General features: G+C 39.5%; 1 protein-coding gene across 3 annotated transcripts in view; it reads left to right on the forward strand.

Annotated features, from left to right (window-relative positions):
* CELSR1 (cadherin EGF LAG seven-pass G-type receptor 1) overlaps positions 1–14,688 on the forward strand; it is a 171,330-nt gene that overhangs the window by 71,742 nt on the left and 84,900 nt on the right. For all 3 annotated transcript variants that reach the window (XM_026702947.2, XM_087934145.1, XM_087934144.1), the window contains exons 3-4: positions 7,743–7,965; positions 10,869–10,984. In XM_026702947.2, the coding sequence (XP_026558732.2) occupies positions 7,743–7,965; positions 10,869–10,984 (339 nt within the window). The remainder of the gene's footprint in view (positions 1–7,742; positions 7,966–10,868; positions 10,985–14,688) is intronic.

Here is a 14,688-nt window from a genome sequence, read left to right on the forward strand (position 1 = left end):
ATGCTCTTAGGCTTCCCAAGGAAGCTTTGTTGAGTTGCGTGAGTCTCTTGGTACAGCATTCTGTAATCTTTGGAGCAGAACTTAAAGTCTAGGAAGTATCAGAGTAGTAATTGTTAGTATTATTTATAGTAAACTTCCAGGATATTCTCTGTTGTCCCGTTCTTCTTTGGCCCTTAATTATTCCCAGCATGAGGCTCTTCTCCAGGGAGTCCTTCCTTCTCATTAGGTAGCCAAAGTATTTGAGTTTAATCTTCAGGATCTGGCCTTCTAAAGAGCAGTCAGGGTTGATCTCTTCTAGGACTGACCGGTTTGATCACCTTGCAGTCCAAGGGACTCGCAGGAGTCTCCTCCAGCACCAGAGTTTAAAGGCCTCCATTCTTTGGCACTCAGCCTTATGGTCCAGCTTTCACAGCCATACATTGCAACTAGGAAAACCATAGCCTTGACTATACCTACTTTTGTTGGCAGGGTGATGTCTCTACTTTTCTTCTTCTTCTTTTTTTTTTTGCTTTTTTAGTATTTTTTTTCTTACGACTAATTCCTCACAAATAACACTATTTATTGACACGGTGATGCATCAAACAATTCTGCCTATTTTGGACATTTGTTGCTCTATAAGATAAACCAATGTTATAAAGTCTGTAGCAATGTATTAAAAACTGAAGACTTATGAAGTGATTTAACTCTACTAAAAATGGGTATTTTGTACACAGCCATATCTGTAGTTTAACTTGTTTCCTGTTTTATGTAAAATGCATTTTGGGAATTCAGAAGGTTGGAAACTCTATTAACAATACTTAAATGAGGCTGATTTTCTAGATGAAGTATAAACTGTGAAATTTTACTGTTTTAAGCCATCCAGAAGCTAGATTTCTGGTAGCTGCTTATTCTTGCCTGCACATTCTTCTTTTCTCCATGACGTTGAATTGATGGGGAGTTTCCACCTTCCACCTCTCAGAACAGAAGTGCAAAAAGGAATAAGAGTTAACTGTCTCCCACCAGGTTCCTTTTGTACATCAAGGTAGTTTCCCAATAATTTTAGAGGAAAAAACACATTTTGAAGTATACTTTTAGCAAAATGTTTGGATTGGAATACATAATAATTTATCTCCTTTCAGACCTGATAACCAAGAGAGATTTGAATGAGGCATTGCTCAAGAGGAAAGATAACCACTGGTGGTTTTTTTTACTCGCTTTTTACTTACTTAGAGCTTTTCCACGGACGGGAGGGGGTGTGGTTTTGCACACTGCCTGTATCCCCTAGATGGAGCTTCACTTGTTTGTATGGCCCAGTTTCTAGCATGGCACGGCCTGATGGTGGTCCACAGATCGGGGGTTGGGGACAGGGGTGGGCTTCAAAAATTTTAGCAAAGGATTCTCTGCCCGGTTGCCGGGTGGGTGTGGCCACAGTGGGCGTGGCCTAGTCAGCCTTTTGCACCACAGCAGGGGGGCTTTTTTGCCCTCCCTGGGCTCCCGAGGCTTTCCTTGAGCCTCAGGGAGTGCGAAAACAGCCTCCCCAGGCTCCAGAGGCTCTCTGGAAGCTGGAAATGGGCCCATTTCCGGCCTTCCTGAACTTCCGGGAGGCCCGTTTTTCACCCTCCTTGAGCCTCCATGTGGCTCTGCATTTACCTCATCCAAAACGGGCCACGTGGAGACTCCTGGGAAGGGAGGGGCAGGGTGGACGGGGCCAGCCAGGAGTGAGCTTTGGGGGTTCTTTGAATGGCAAAGAATAGGGACTCTCCTGAACCCCTACAAAACCCCCAGAAGCCCATCCCTGGTTGGGGACAGTGATTTCAGTGATTTCTCGCATTTATGTCCTACTTTTTATCCAGGAGCTCAAAATAACTTAGATTAAAAATCTGTCCGAATTTTTTATTTATGACAGTGGCTCTGGGATATTGACTGGATTTAGAGAAAGTGAAAGGCAGTGCGTTTGCACAGTCTGGGTCTAGTGGTTTTGACTACTAAATCATGCAGAGTATTGAGAAACTCCGACTTGGAAAATTATATTAAAAGTATATTATAGGAACAGAGAATCACTTCGAATATACTATATAGTCTCCAAAATTATATTTGCTTTCTTTTCAAGTTTATTTGTACTCTGAGTTGAGAATAAGCTAATAGAATAAGTCTTTCATTTGCACATTGTTCACAACTAGAAACAATAGGGTGGTTATTTGCATCAGTTATTAGAAGATGAACATGACTGTAAGCTGCCAAAGGCTAAACAACATGTATCAACATACTGCATTCCTGGTTGGAAGCCACACACATTTTGTACTCCTGAGAGGTACGGAAGGGTGTGTGCAAATAATTGAGTTACAGTAGGTTTAGTGAGGCTTGGATTTTCTATTATAGCTTCTGGCTAAACTGTTAGCCCCTCTTCCTCACCCTTCAGATTCATCTTATACTCTATCCATTTCCTTAGACTTTAGATCACAAGAATTAATAACTCTAAATTTACATACTTACACATATATATATATGCATGAAAGGATGAAACAAGAATCCACAAATAAGGAAATCAATCAATAACACATTTTGTAATGCTTTTGTTAGTTCATAGATTAAGAATCCTGAACAACTTTTTTTATAATTAGAAAATAATTTTGAGAATGTATTTGTAATTTTTGCAGATTCTTTCATGAGCATATGTGTCCTAAAATCTCCCTAAGAATGCCATTTCCCTTCTTTTAATTTTTTTTTCTAGTATAAATGACCAAAAGAAAATCATGGGTGCTTATTTTGCTCTGTGATATTAATGAGGGAAATGAGGAGGAAATGAAAACGGAAAAATTTGTCTACCTTTGGTTATTAAGAGAAGCTTGACTACAAAGCTTTAGAAATTTTTGTTTTCACCATGAACTTTCTCTAATTAACTACAAATATGGTTGAACTTAACTGTGATCTGTTTCAAAAGAAAAGAAAAAAAAAACTCCACAGCCCATGGCTTGAAATGTGCTTTTTTCAAATAAACCATAAAGATTAATTATAGGTTGGAGATTAACTGTCATGTCAGGATCAGTCAAAAAGTAAACAAAAGATTCCATTCCTCACAACCACACTGGGAAAGAACAAAACTAAGAAATTATTAACTATAGTTTATTGTGATACCTGAACCAGCCATTAAGGTTACCAATCCTCTTTAAACCTGGGGTTGTTTTAAAAACGGTGGGCTAAGCAGGAGCTTACTGAATTGAAATGTAAATTTATCTGGATTCTGAAAATTCTGAGGCAAGCATTTGCTTTAATTAAGGGAAATTATGTGAACTATCAAATGTGAGCTATCTTCTTTGACTGACTTGTTGTATTGCTGATGTTCATTGTTACATTATTCTATTGTTGAGAGAGACAGACAGAGAGGGAGAAAATTTTCCAATTCTGCCTCTTGGTTGAGGCAAGATAAATGTCCCTTCTCCTAACTTAGCTCATATTTCAGTATTTGCAAAGGGTAATCTTTAACATCCTAAACGCTTTCACTAGCTTATCTGTGTACAATTCCAGAGTTTCACTCCTGCACCAGTGGCATACCATCAAGGTGACACATTCTTTCCAAAGGGAGTCATTTGCAAGCCATACCATCTGATCTGATAATTGAAAAAATAATGCCTTCTGGTATACGTGCTTTAGGGTTCGTTCATTGAAGGTATCTTTAATAAGTTTATTTTAGTTTACTTATAATTTACTTATGTGTTTTACTTGGCTTCCCAGTAAGGCCCAAATTTGTGTGATCACTTTCAGTACTGGAGAAACAATCAGATTCTTACAGTGTAGAACCAAGAACTCTTTGGGATCTTAAGGGTGATGAATAGGAACTGTGAAGCTGAATCCAAAAGACTTAATTGTATTGCTGAAATAGTTCAATACTCCCCCATGCTATTCTTTACCATGACAAAGTACTGATTCATTCATGGATTCATCATAGGATAAGCATTTAATTCAAGACCTTAAATTGTAACGTGAACTTTTGTGAATTGTAGCCAACTTACATGCTTGTAGATCCAGAGATCATCATGACATTGTTATCATGAAATAACAAGTCTAGCCCCACACCATCGAGGAATCCACATGCTATTGAGACTCTTAGACTTTTCGCAGTTCAGTGTAGTCTCCAGTCAATTTAGTGTTAAACCAACCACTTTATCCCAGTTATATTGTTGGCAAAGAATGAGCAAACGTTCTCAAGATAGCTCAATAAACTGCAGCTTCAGTGGAGTCCAGAAGGTTAAAGCTTAAGGATAATCATTGTGTGAACACACCCTCAGCAAAATAAAGTCTGCCTCTTGTTTAATTTATTAGCCCCCTTTTCATTTATTAAAATAAAATAATAGTACCTCCATTGGATTCATATACCAATATGCAGGTTGATGACAGTCCAAGAAAAGAAAGAATAGTCAGGTAAATGTAGACTGTGTTGCTAAATTACAAGGTGTATTTTTGACTGGTGAAATTTTCCAAAGTCGCACAAATGATTATTGACCATTTTTATTTGAGGTATGGAAAGTATGGCTTTTCACCAAATGGCTAAGGCTTTTAGGTAACTTAAGATCTGCATCAAATGTGACAGTGCTTATTGTTGTTTTTATAGTTTTTGTTTTGTTTTTTGTGGCTTTGAGTCAGTAGTGACACCTGGCAACTGCCTGGACAAATCTCGGCAGTTTTCTTGGCAAGCTTTCAGAAGTGATTTGCCATTGCCTTCTTCCTAGGTTGAAAAGAAGTGACTGGTCCAAAGTTACCCAGCTAGCTTTGTGCCTAAGATGAGACTTGAGCTTTTCTTGGTTCCTAGTCTGATCCTTTAACCGCTAGATTAAGCTCGCTCTCTTCTAGTATTATTATAATGCATTGTATTTTGAATACACCTACGCAGAGTTTTTGGTTTGAGGCCGTCTATAAATCTCCTGGCTGTGAGTTACAACCCACTTAGGAGGCAAACAAAAGACTTCAGCATAAAACTGATTAGATGAGTTAGATCAGGCGTCCCCAGTCCCTGGTCTGCGAACTGGCACCAGTGTGTTGCATTCCAGAAAGTGGGCTGCGCAAACAAGCGAAGGCCCATCCACGGGATGCAGGCAACCATATCCCCTCCGGTCCACGGAAAAACATCTCTCCACGGAACCGGTCCTTGATGCTCAAAAGGTTGTGCGCCATTGAGTTAGATCACTTAGATCAGTGGTCGCCAACCAGTGGTCTGGGGACCACTGGTGGTCCGTGAGAAAATTTTGGTGGTCTGCAGAGAAATGTCACCCCCCAAAGCACTCCCCAAAGCAATTAATCCAGGCTGCACAGGAACACAAGGCTGTGCCGCCCACATGGCCTGCGGGAACACAAGGCTTGCGTCACTTGCATTGCGAACAACACGAGGTAGTGAGGGGGGGGGAAGGGCAGAGGGGGGAACTTGCCCCACTCACCCCACACACCTGGCCTGGCCACCGGCTGCTTCTTTCCGCTTCTTTCTTCTACTGCTTTTGGCTGCACGCAAGGAAACAGCAAAAGTCTTTCTTTCTCTCCCCCCAAACTGCACCAGAAATGAGCCTTTGGAACCCTGCAAGGCATCCTGCTCCAAGAGGCTGCGCCAGTGTGACAAGTCTCACAAAGATTCATTTCTGGCAGAATTTGGGGGAGAGAAAGAAAGACTTCTGCTGCTTTCCTTGCATGAAGCCAAAAGTCTCTCTCTCCCCCCACCCGCCGGACAATTGAGCTGGAGGCAGTATCTTGCGATCCCAAATAAAGAATAATCAATCAGTAGGAAAACAGGGTGGGGAATTTTCCTGCAGACTTTTTTTAGGATTTTCCCAGGGTCTCTGGTCCACGGGATTTAAAATTATGAGTCAGAGGTTGGCGACTCCTGACTTAGATCAGGGGTGTCAAACTCACGGTGTCACGTTATCACGTGATATAACGTGACATTCCCCCTCTTTGCTAAACTGGGGGTGGGCTGGCCAGCGCCTGATGCCTCTGGCCTGCGAACCATGAGTTTGACACCTCTGACCTGGGTAGAAAGACTCCTAGCAGTGGGAGCAACTAACCAACGGAACGGCTTTCCTCCTGGAGTTGTGGGTGCTATACTCTTAGTGGTTTTCAAGACAAATTGCACAACTTTTTGTCTATCTGGGCAGGGGGTTGGACTAGTTGACTTCCAAGGTCTCTTCAAGCCCTGTGTCTTAATTTCAGGCAGCAGCTGTGGTCCTGGGGAAGGATTCTAATCAACTAATTAAGATCACACTGCTGAACTTTTTAATTTACAGACAGCACTTTTTAGGGGCATGCAGTGCTGTGGCTCAAAAAATGATAGCTTATTTAAGCAATCTCTGTCCTCTGCAGGATAGGAGAAAAAAATGTGGCTCAGGCACAGGATAATACATACAGGTCACACATGCAAAGTTGTTAATTTGAGCATTAATTGCAAAGTTACTTTTTCATCACTTTTTTCATCTCTGTCCAAGAGGTCACTAAATGAGGACTATTGGTATCTTTTTATTATAATCGTATGATTTTATAACTATTTATAATAGTTAAAATGTCATTATTTCAACGACACATGGTATTAGTAATTTTGATTTTGATTATAATACACTGATGCTTTAAGTTTTGTATTCATTTGACTTTAAACTATCTTGATTGAATAGTTAAATGACTAGAATGGTGAGCGATAGCACTTAGACTTATATACCGCTTCACAGTACTTTACAGCCCTCTCTAAGCGGTCTACAGAGTCAGCCTGTTGCCCCTAACAATCTGGGTCCTCGTTTACCGATCTCGGAAGGAGTCAATCTTGAGCCTGGTGAGATTCAAACTGCCAAATGGCAGGCAGCCGGCAGTCAGCAGAAGTAGCCTGCAGTACTGCGCTCTAATCACTGCGCCACCACGGCTCTTATAAAGCCAGTCGTGGTGATGATAGCTCTAATAATAATTACAAACTGTATAAAGCTTCAGATGAATTTATATATTCATTTCTCAAATCATATGTATTTTTATATGCTTTTCATTTTTTGCCCCTGGGGGGGGCGGGCGGTCCTGTCCATGTTCTGTTGTTTGTTGTCAGTTGCCTTTTATAAGGCCTGGAACACATTTCTTCAAACAGAAGCCTGGCTTTTCTCAGGAGACAGGCACTTTCTATTTAAACATGACAACTCTTTACTTAGCCCTTGAATTTAGCTCTAGCTGTCTTCATTGATTCAGAAGATTGTGCAAGAACAAACCTGAGAGACTTACCACAATGACTAGATGCCAGTAATATTAGCTCTGATTGGATAGCATAAACGAGGCTGTTCTTGAAAGATGTGTAGAAAAACATTTTGGCATTAAAGAGTCTTAATGATAGTTTTATAAAACTGTTGGCTGTTTGGGGGGAGGAAGTCAATTAAATATAATTTACCTGCTTCTTTTTTTGCTTCCTTATTGCCATAGAAAGTGTTTTTTTTTTCTACAACCACGTCAATTGCTTTCTTAAAAATGAATTATTTTGAAGAACGTGACATAGCGACATCTCCTATCATGGAGAAAAGGCTGACTGAAGAATAGAGTCATAGTTTTTTTTTTTTTTACAGCTGATCCATAAGGCCTGGATTGTCAACATTCTTTTATGGAATTAGACATAAACATTCCACCCACATCCACTGATAACATCTGTTTTAATTCAGCCATTATATTATGTGCTGATCTGATTTTGAATCATTGGCTGTTTTGGAGGTACAGAATTGTTTTCTCATAACTTGGTGGGCATTTCTATTTCTTCTTCTTAGGAGAATATTGTGAAGTGAATGCTCGCTCGGGGCGCTGTGCCCCCGGTGTCTGCAAGAATGGAGGGACATGTGTTAACCTGCTCATTGGAGGCTTCAAATGTGAGTGCCCCCCTGGTGAATATGAGAGACCTTATTGTGAGATGACCACAAGAAGTTTCCCTCCAGAGTCATTTGTCACCTTTAAAGGGTTGAGGCAACGCTTCCATTTCACCGTATCTCTCATGTAAGTATTGGTCCTTCCAGTGTTGTATGAAAAATTTGCAGTCATTGTATTGACCTCAACATACCATATAAGCACCTTAAAACTCATGGTTTTTGCAATGTCTACCTAGTAAAAAAGTTTGATGCTGTTTCTTAATGCTAAAAGATTCCCTTAGTACACTTCTTTTTTCCACAGTTGGGGAATGTTTGAGGATGACCAAGAATTGAGATTGAGTTTGTCAAAGGTTTTAAGAGTATACCTTTATGCTCAAATTGGCATCTTCTTTTAACCTGATGGCCCCTGGAATATCAGGGACTTGAAGATTTATCTAATTAATTGCATTTTCTTGACTTCAGTTTGTTTGTTTGTTTGTTTTAAACATCACATGCCCACAAAATGTGTAGGTAGGCAATAAAAATTTCTAGCTCATGAATTATATATAGGTTACAGATGTCATATAGCTAAAAAAACATACTGTAAATATACTGTAAAAAAGAAAAAAGAGACACTACAAATCATCATTTGTCCATTATGACCTGTCTCATTTCTCCGTTAAGCTACTTATCACATTTAGATTAGATTAACAGAGTTAGAAGGGACCTTGTAGGTCATCTAGTCCAACCCCCCGCCCAAACAGGAGACCCTACATCCCCTGCCCAAGCAGTCCAGTCTCTTCTTGAAAGCCTCCAGGGATGAAGCTTCCACAACAATTATGCATCAACTCACAAGTTGCCTAATGCCTCTTTAAGTTTTTCTCTCCTCCTTTTCTTTTCTGTCTTCCTTTTACCAAACTTAATTTTAAGTTAATTTTAATGTCAGCATAAATCTTTCTAGGTGAGATTTCAGTTACACGTCTAATTATGGTTAATGGGTCATTGCAATATATAAGGCAGAGCTTGTTTTAAGAAGCCCTTCTTTGTGTGACCAAATTTTAGGTCTCCATCAGGGGTGTCAAACTCACTGCATCATCTTGCTGTCACGTGACATTTCACGATGTTTTCCCCATTCACAGAGCTGGGGTGGCTTGCGTACGATACATCTGGCCCCTGGTCCTCCAATTTGTCACCCCTGGTCTGCATCATTACTAAAAAGAGGTTCCTAAACTATGCAATTTCAGTTGGAAACCCATTTTCTTGAAGTAAGAATCAGAGATAACCCTGAGCACTATTTTATTTTATCTTTTAAATTTGTTCTTAGCTCAACTTTAGGAATGCAACCCTCTTCAAGCTGCTCATGTAGTGTTAAAAAGGAAGCTTTGGGAGAGGGGTATCTACTGGACTTTAACGCTCTTTAGAGTATGCTGAAAATAATACACTCTTAAATGATAGTGCTGGGAAACTAACATCCTATTTCTCAAAAGTGAGCTCTCAAGATTCTGTTGCTCAGATAATTCTCTATAAGTTAAGATTCAGGATGAATCTCCGTACATGGGAACCATTTTTAAAAGCAGAAGTGTTGCAGTGGACCAGAGAAGCATTTAGTTCACGCAATCGTGAACCATAGTTCAAGGATACAGAACAGAGATGTAAAACTCAAGGCTCACAGGCCAGATCCACCCCACAGGGTGCTTAGATCTAACCCGCAGGCCCACCCTGGAAATAGTGAAGGACCAGCCCGTGGTACCTCTGCCAGCAAAAACGGAGCCTGGGTAGGCCATGTGCAGCTTCCCTGAGCTCTGTTTTCACTGGCAGAGGACTGCAGGAGGTCGTCATAGCCAGAATCGGAGCCTTGATGAGTGACATAGAGCTGGCCACACCCACTAAGCATCCCCAACCCCCGAGGTCAAACACAACTCTGATGCAGCCCTCAATGAAATCGAGTTTGACCTCCCTGATATAGAACATGGTTTCACTGTAGGAAGGTCTGTGTTTAAATCTTGGTACCTTGATATCAAAAGTTCTAATAGCTGAAAACATGAAAGACTCCCGCTTGCGGTTCTAGATACTTGGACCTGCGGTAATGCTACTTTCAGGAATCTTATTTTATTTCATTTAAATAACAAGGGCAGAGGTGAAGTCACTGGTTGATCCTTTCAGCCTGGAAGCGCCTTATGCTTCTGACATGAGTGCAAGATAAAGAAATAACAAGTTGACATTCTCTTTGCTAGATTCTTAGAAACTGAATTGTTGATGCCACTGGTAAGAGGATCCCCAAGTGAGGCAAATATGAGGAGTAAGGTTTCTCCTCTTCTGCTCCTCAAGCACGCTATCTACAATAAACATCATGATAGACGCCTTTTCTCTTTCTTTCTCTCCTATCCCCATATTAGAGAGCCAGTGACAGTCTGATGTAGTGGTTAAGGCACCAGGCTGGACTATGTGACAATGAGTTCTATTCTGCCTTAGGCACAAAGCCAGCTGGTGACTTGGCACCAGTCATTCTCTCTCAGGCCTCGGAAGAAGGTCAGGGCAAGATCTTATCAAGAAGACAACAGGGACTATTGCAGGCAGTCATCAGGCATCATCACTGACTCAGACACAAGGCTGGGCTTCTACCGGTTCGTTCCGGTTTGGGCGAACCCGTAGCTAATCGGTAGTTCATTTTAAGGCCGGTTTGGTGAACCGGCAAAACCCAACCATGGCTGGCCCCGTCTGCCCCTCCCCTCCCAGGAGTCTCCACGCATTTTAGATCCCAGGTAGGTGCAGGGTCCATGCAGAGGCTCGAGGAGGGCAAAAACGGGGGCTTGAGGAAAACCTCCAGAGCCCAGGGAGGGCAAAACACCCCCCACCACCACCATGGTGCTGGAGGCCGCGTCCACCATGGCTATGCTCCCCCAGCAACCAGGCAGAGAACCGTTTGCTAAAATTTTTGAAGCCCACACACACACAAATTTCCACATTGGTAGCAGGTCTAGCAAAACTGGCTTAATTTGTTTGACTGGGGAAGGTTTCTGTATGACATGTTGTTGTTCCTGTCTGACATAGGTTTGCAACAAGGGAAAGGAATGCTTTGCTTCTCTATAATGGACGTTTTAATGAGAAACATGATTTTATTGCTCTTGAGATCATCGATGAACAAATCCAGCTAACATTTTCTGCAGGTAAGATACTTGTGACAACTGGAACTCTTTTACTGAACAAAACCTATCTCTAAATTTTGAAAACCTATTCATGACGTTATAGCATGATTTTCATGATGCAATTTCTGTCCTAAGGCCATAGCCCTAGACATATCCTTGGAGAAAATAAAATTTCATTTCAGATGCTTTGCTCTCAGGATTCATGTTGTTAGAAATCATGTCTTAATGGAGCCTAATATTAAGTGTAATCACTGATGATTTTTGGTTATATGTTTTTTAAAAAAATTAAATATAAGTTACTGATCCTATACTGCTAAATTATGGCTCAATTAATCCATGCATACGTTTGCTAGAACAGTGGCACACTTCGGATTCCAAAGTGAAAAAAAATGTTTTGGGAATGTGCATGACAACTCAGAAGGCATCTGTCTGCAACTTCTTAAACTAAAGATATAATTACTCGGGGTTATGACAGGCAGCTGTAATGTCATGGGAAAAAATGCTTATGCCAACTGCTACGTGAGTGTTTGTTTCAACACTGAATCTGAAATGTGCCCAATCTCACATTCATACCCATATTTTTGTTGTCCAGGATGTATCAAAATTACAGATTTACCATTCATTGTTACTCTCTGCTGTTATGTTATTGAGTTACAAGTGTTCATTTTTGTAAAGTATGGAAACTCCCATTTTTCTTTAAGAGTCAATTGAAAACCCAAGTGCTTGGAAGGTTTATGTACATGGACCAGAAGCGTGAAACTTAAATTATTCACTCTACTTTGAAAACAGAATGTGTGACAAAACGTAATCTGTTTTAGTCTATGTGAAAACATAGATAGCCTAATTTTGTGCGTGTGAATTCAGGACAAACTCTTTTTTTTTTTAAGGGTTCAGATTGCAGTTCTGTGGTCACTGTCCTAGAAATAAACCTTAGATTCACTTCCAAGTAAAAATACATTCAGCTGCATAATAAATTATCCCAAAAGAGAATTTAAAACCTGTTAATACTGAAATTAAAGCTTGAAAAAATTATTTAAAGATTCATGTTTTGTAAATAAAATCACAAATCTCCCTTTGTTAAAGATCCCCATTACAATTAGATGTATGTTTAATTTAGAAAAGAAGGAAGGAAAGGGAAGGGGAAAGGGAATGGATGAATGGAGGAAGGAAGGAAGGAAGGAAGGAAGGAAGGAAGGAAGGAAAGGAAAGGAAAGGAAAGGAACGGAAAGGAAAGGAAAGGAAAGGAAAGGAAAGGAAAGGAAAGGTATAATTAGAAAATACCTGATTCAGGAAAGTAGTTTTCAGATTATTTTTACACCATGAAGCTGAAATTATGTAAATAAAGAGAATTCTGCCACTTATACACATTATAAATTCCCAATAGTAAATATAAGTATGGATATATTCTGAATATATTTTAATAGGACTTTTGTGCCATTATTCTGTAGATCATAGTACATTGAAGAGTTCAGAGTTCAAGTCATTAAATGCAACAGTTAAATTTAGACTTAAAGCTTTTTGCCCAAAGCAATACTTTTCTATTTACTAAGTTTAATTGCAAATCAAGATAAAATATATAGTAGCCAGAGAAGGTTTCTGTCTGGATAGTATCAACTGTTTGTTATGTCTGTAACCTACAAAAGCCTTCTTATCTAGAGAAGGAGAAATACTAAGGTAGAACACTAATCCTGCAAGAACTTCTTGTTTAAAACCTTAGTAGCCAGGTACGATTTGCAAAGGATTTATGGCAAAAAACAGCAGAGCAATTGAATATTCTCACACTCATTTTTTAAAATTGTATTGGATCTTCAAGATGTATGTAGATATGTAGGTAGGTAGATAGGTAGGTAGGTATATGTGTTTAGAGTCCACTGAATATATGACTCCATTGAATATATGTTTGTTTTATGAAAAATACTGTTTATGAAATAATATATGTTAGAAAAAAAAACATACCTACATTTGGAATGAAATAAATATTCTGATCAGAAGATAAATTTAGTAATAATAATCATAGTCCAGAGTTTATATCACATCAAAATGGTATGACCGTGGCTTATTTCAAGATGCAAACCCAGGTCAGATCAGATCAACTCTTGGAGACTTTGGTGTGAAGCAATGCAAAGTGCTTTGCTACTGTTATCAAGGAAACAACATGGATCTGTCCATGAAGTTGCCAACTATTGAGTGTCTTTAAGTGACACTACTACAGTAATACTTTCATCTAGGGGTGGGATTTTACCAGTTCGGCCCGTTTTGGGCGCACCTATAGCTCCGAAGATCAGCTAGGAGCGAACCAGTTTTTTATTATTTTTTATTTTATTTTTTTCCCACTGGGAGCAAAGACAGGGTGCGGAGGGCCTGCACAAGTACCCCCCTGTCCCATTTTCGTTCCCAAGAGGCTTTCCTGAGGCCCAGTAGGAAGAAAAACCACGCCCCCAGTCACATGACCACCTGGCCACGTCCACAGTAGTTAAAAATTTGCATCCCACCCCTGCTTTCATCCATCATGAATGCAGAGGTTATTTTCATGCACATTGCAATGTTCGTTCCAGCTCCATTTAATTGCTTTTTTAAAACATAAATACTATTATTCTTACTCACACATCAGCAATTACTGTAATCTATTACTTAAGGTGATTTAGGAGTACTTTTTTTCCTTCATTACTCATTGAGAAAATGTGTGGCATACTGTACATATTTACTTTTAATTCACGTGCAAATAGAGATAAAAGATCCAAATCCATGTTTTTGTCTTGTTTAGTTTTTGCTTTGTTGTTATTTCCCCTTTCTTCTGTTGAAGTTTGTATTATAACTTTGGAAATAGTAAAATTTATTTTAAAAAATCCAGCTCAGTGGTAATCAAGAGATTATTTATATGAAAAATAGAACATATTTTAGACTCTGCAGAGTTCTAACAATTGCTTCTTTTAGGCTCACAGTGCAACATGTTGCATTTGAATCATTACAACTGCAAACAGGCATTCAGACATTATAACAGGTTTAGGAGAAAGAAACGTGCTTTTGTGAAGCAGTATTAAGGAATATTAGGGTTTCCTCTTTTGAAAGTTAATTTCACTTCCATTCAGATGCAAAATGCTTCTGGGAAAAAGAATAGTGGGTGTTCCTCTTGAAATGCTCACAAAATCAACACAGAAGTATATTCACCATCTTTAAGGAAAGGCAAAGTTTGTGTTCCTTTCTCAGTTGAACACCTTTCTGTACTAACCAAGCAGGTGTGTGTGTCAAACTGAAGTAAATGTTTGCATTTGAATACTGGGGAAATACAGAGAGAGGTTTATTGTATTGTCATAACCATTTTTTTTTCTTTTCTTATTCTTCTGTAGTGGAAACTTTTGTCCAGCTAGTCACTCATGATAAATCCAATCTGCCCATTTTGACAGGTCCTTGTGTACTTTTCCTGTAGATATTTGTTTTGCTATTACCTCAGAGAAGCAGTGAATAGTGACTGGGCTGGTTGTACTAGTCTGTATAACTTATCTGGCACCTTGTTTTTTTTATCAAATCCAATCTTTAAAAGACATTTCAATGTGAAAGAAAGGAAGCCATGACATTCAGAGCCGGGTAGAACTTCTGTAATTTTCTGGGAAGAAAAATGTTTTTCTTGTTCCCCCAACACCTTATCTGACATTCTTGTTAGATTCCAGCCTGAAGAAAACACACAGAAACTCCTATATCTTTTTTCAGTTTACAGTTGTTTCACT

The sequence above is a fragment of the Pseudonaja textilis genome, chromosome 5 (assembly GCF_049901715.1).
Source record: "Pseudonaja textilis isolate UNSWEBS1 chromosome 5, rPseTex1.2, whole genome shotgun sequence".
NCBI classification, from domain to species: Eukaryota; Metazoa; Chordata; class Lepidosauria; order Squamata; family Elapidae; genus Pseudonaja; species Pseudonaja textilis.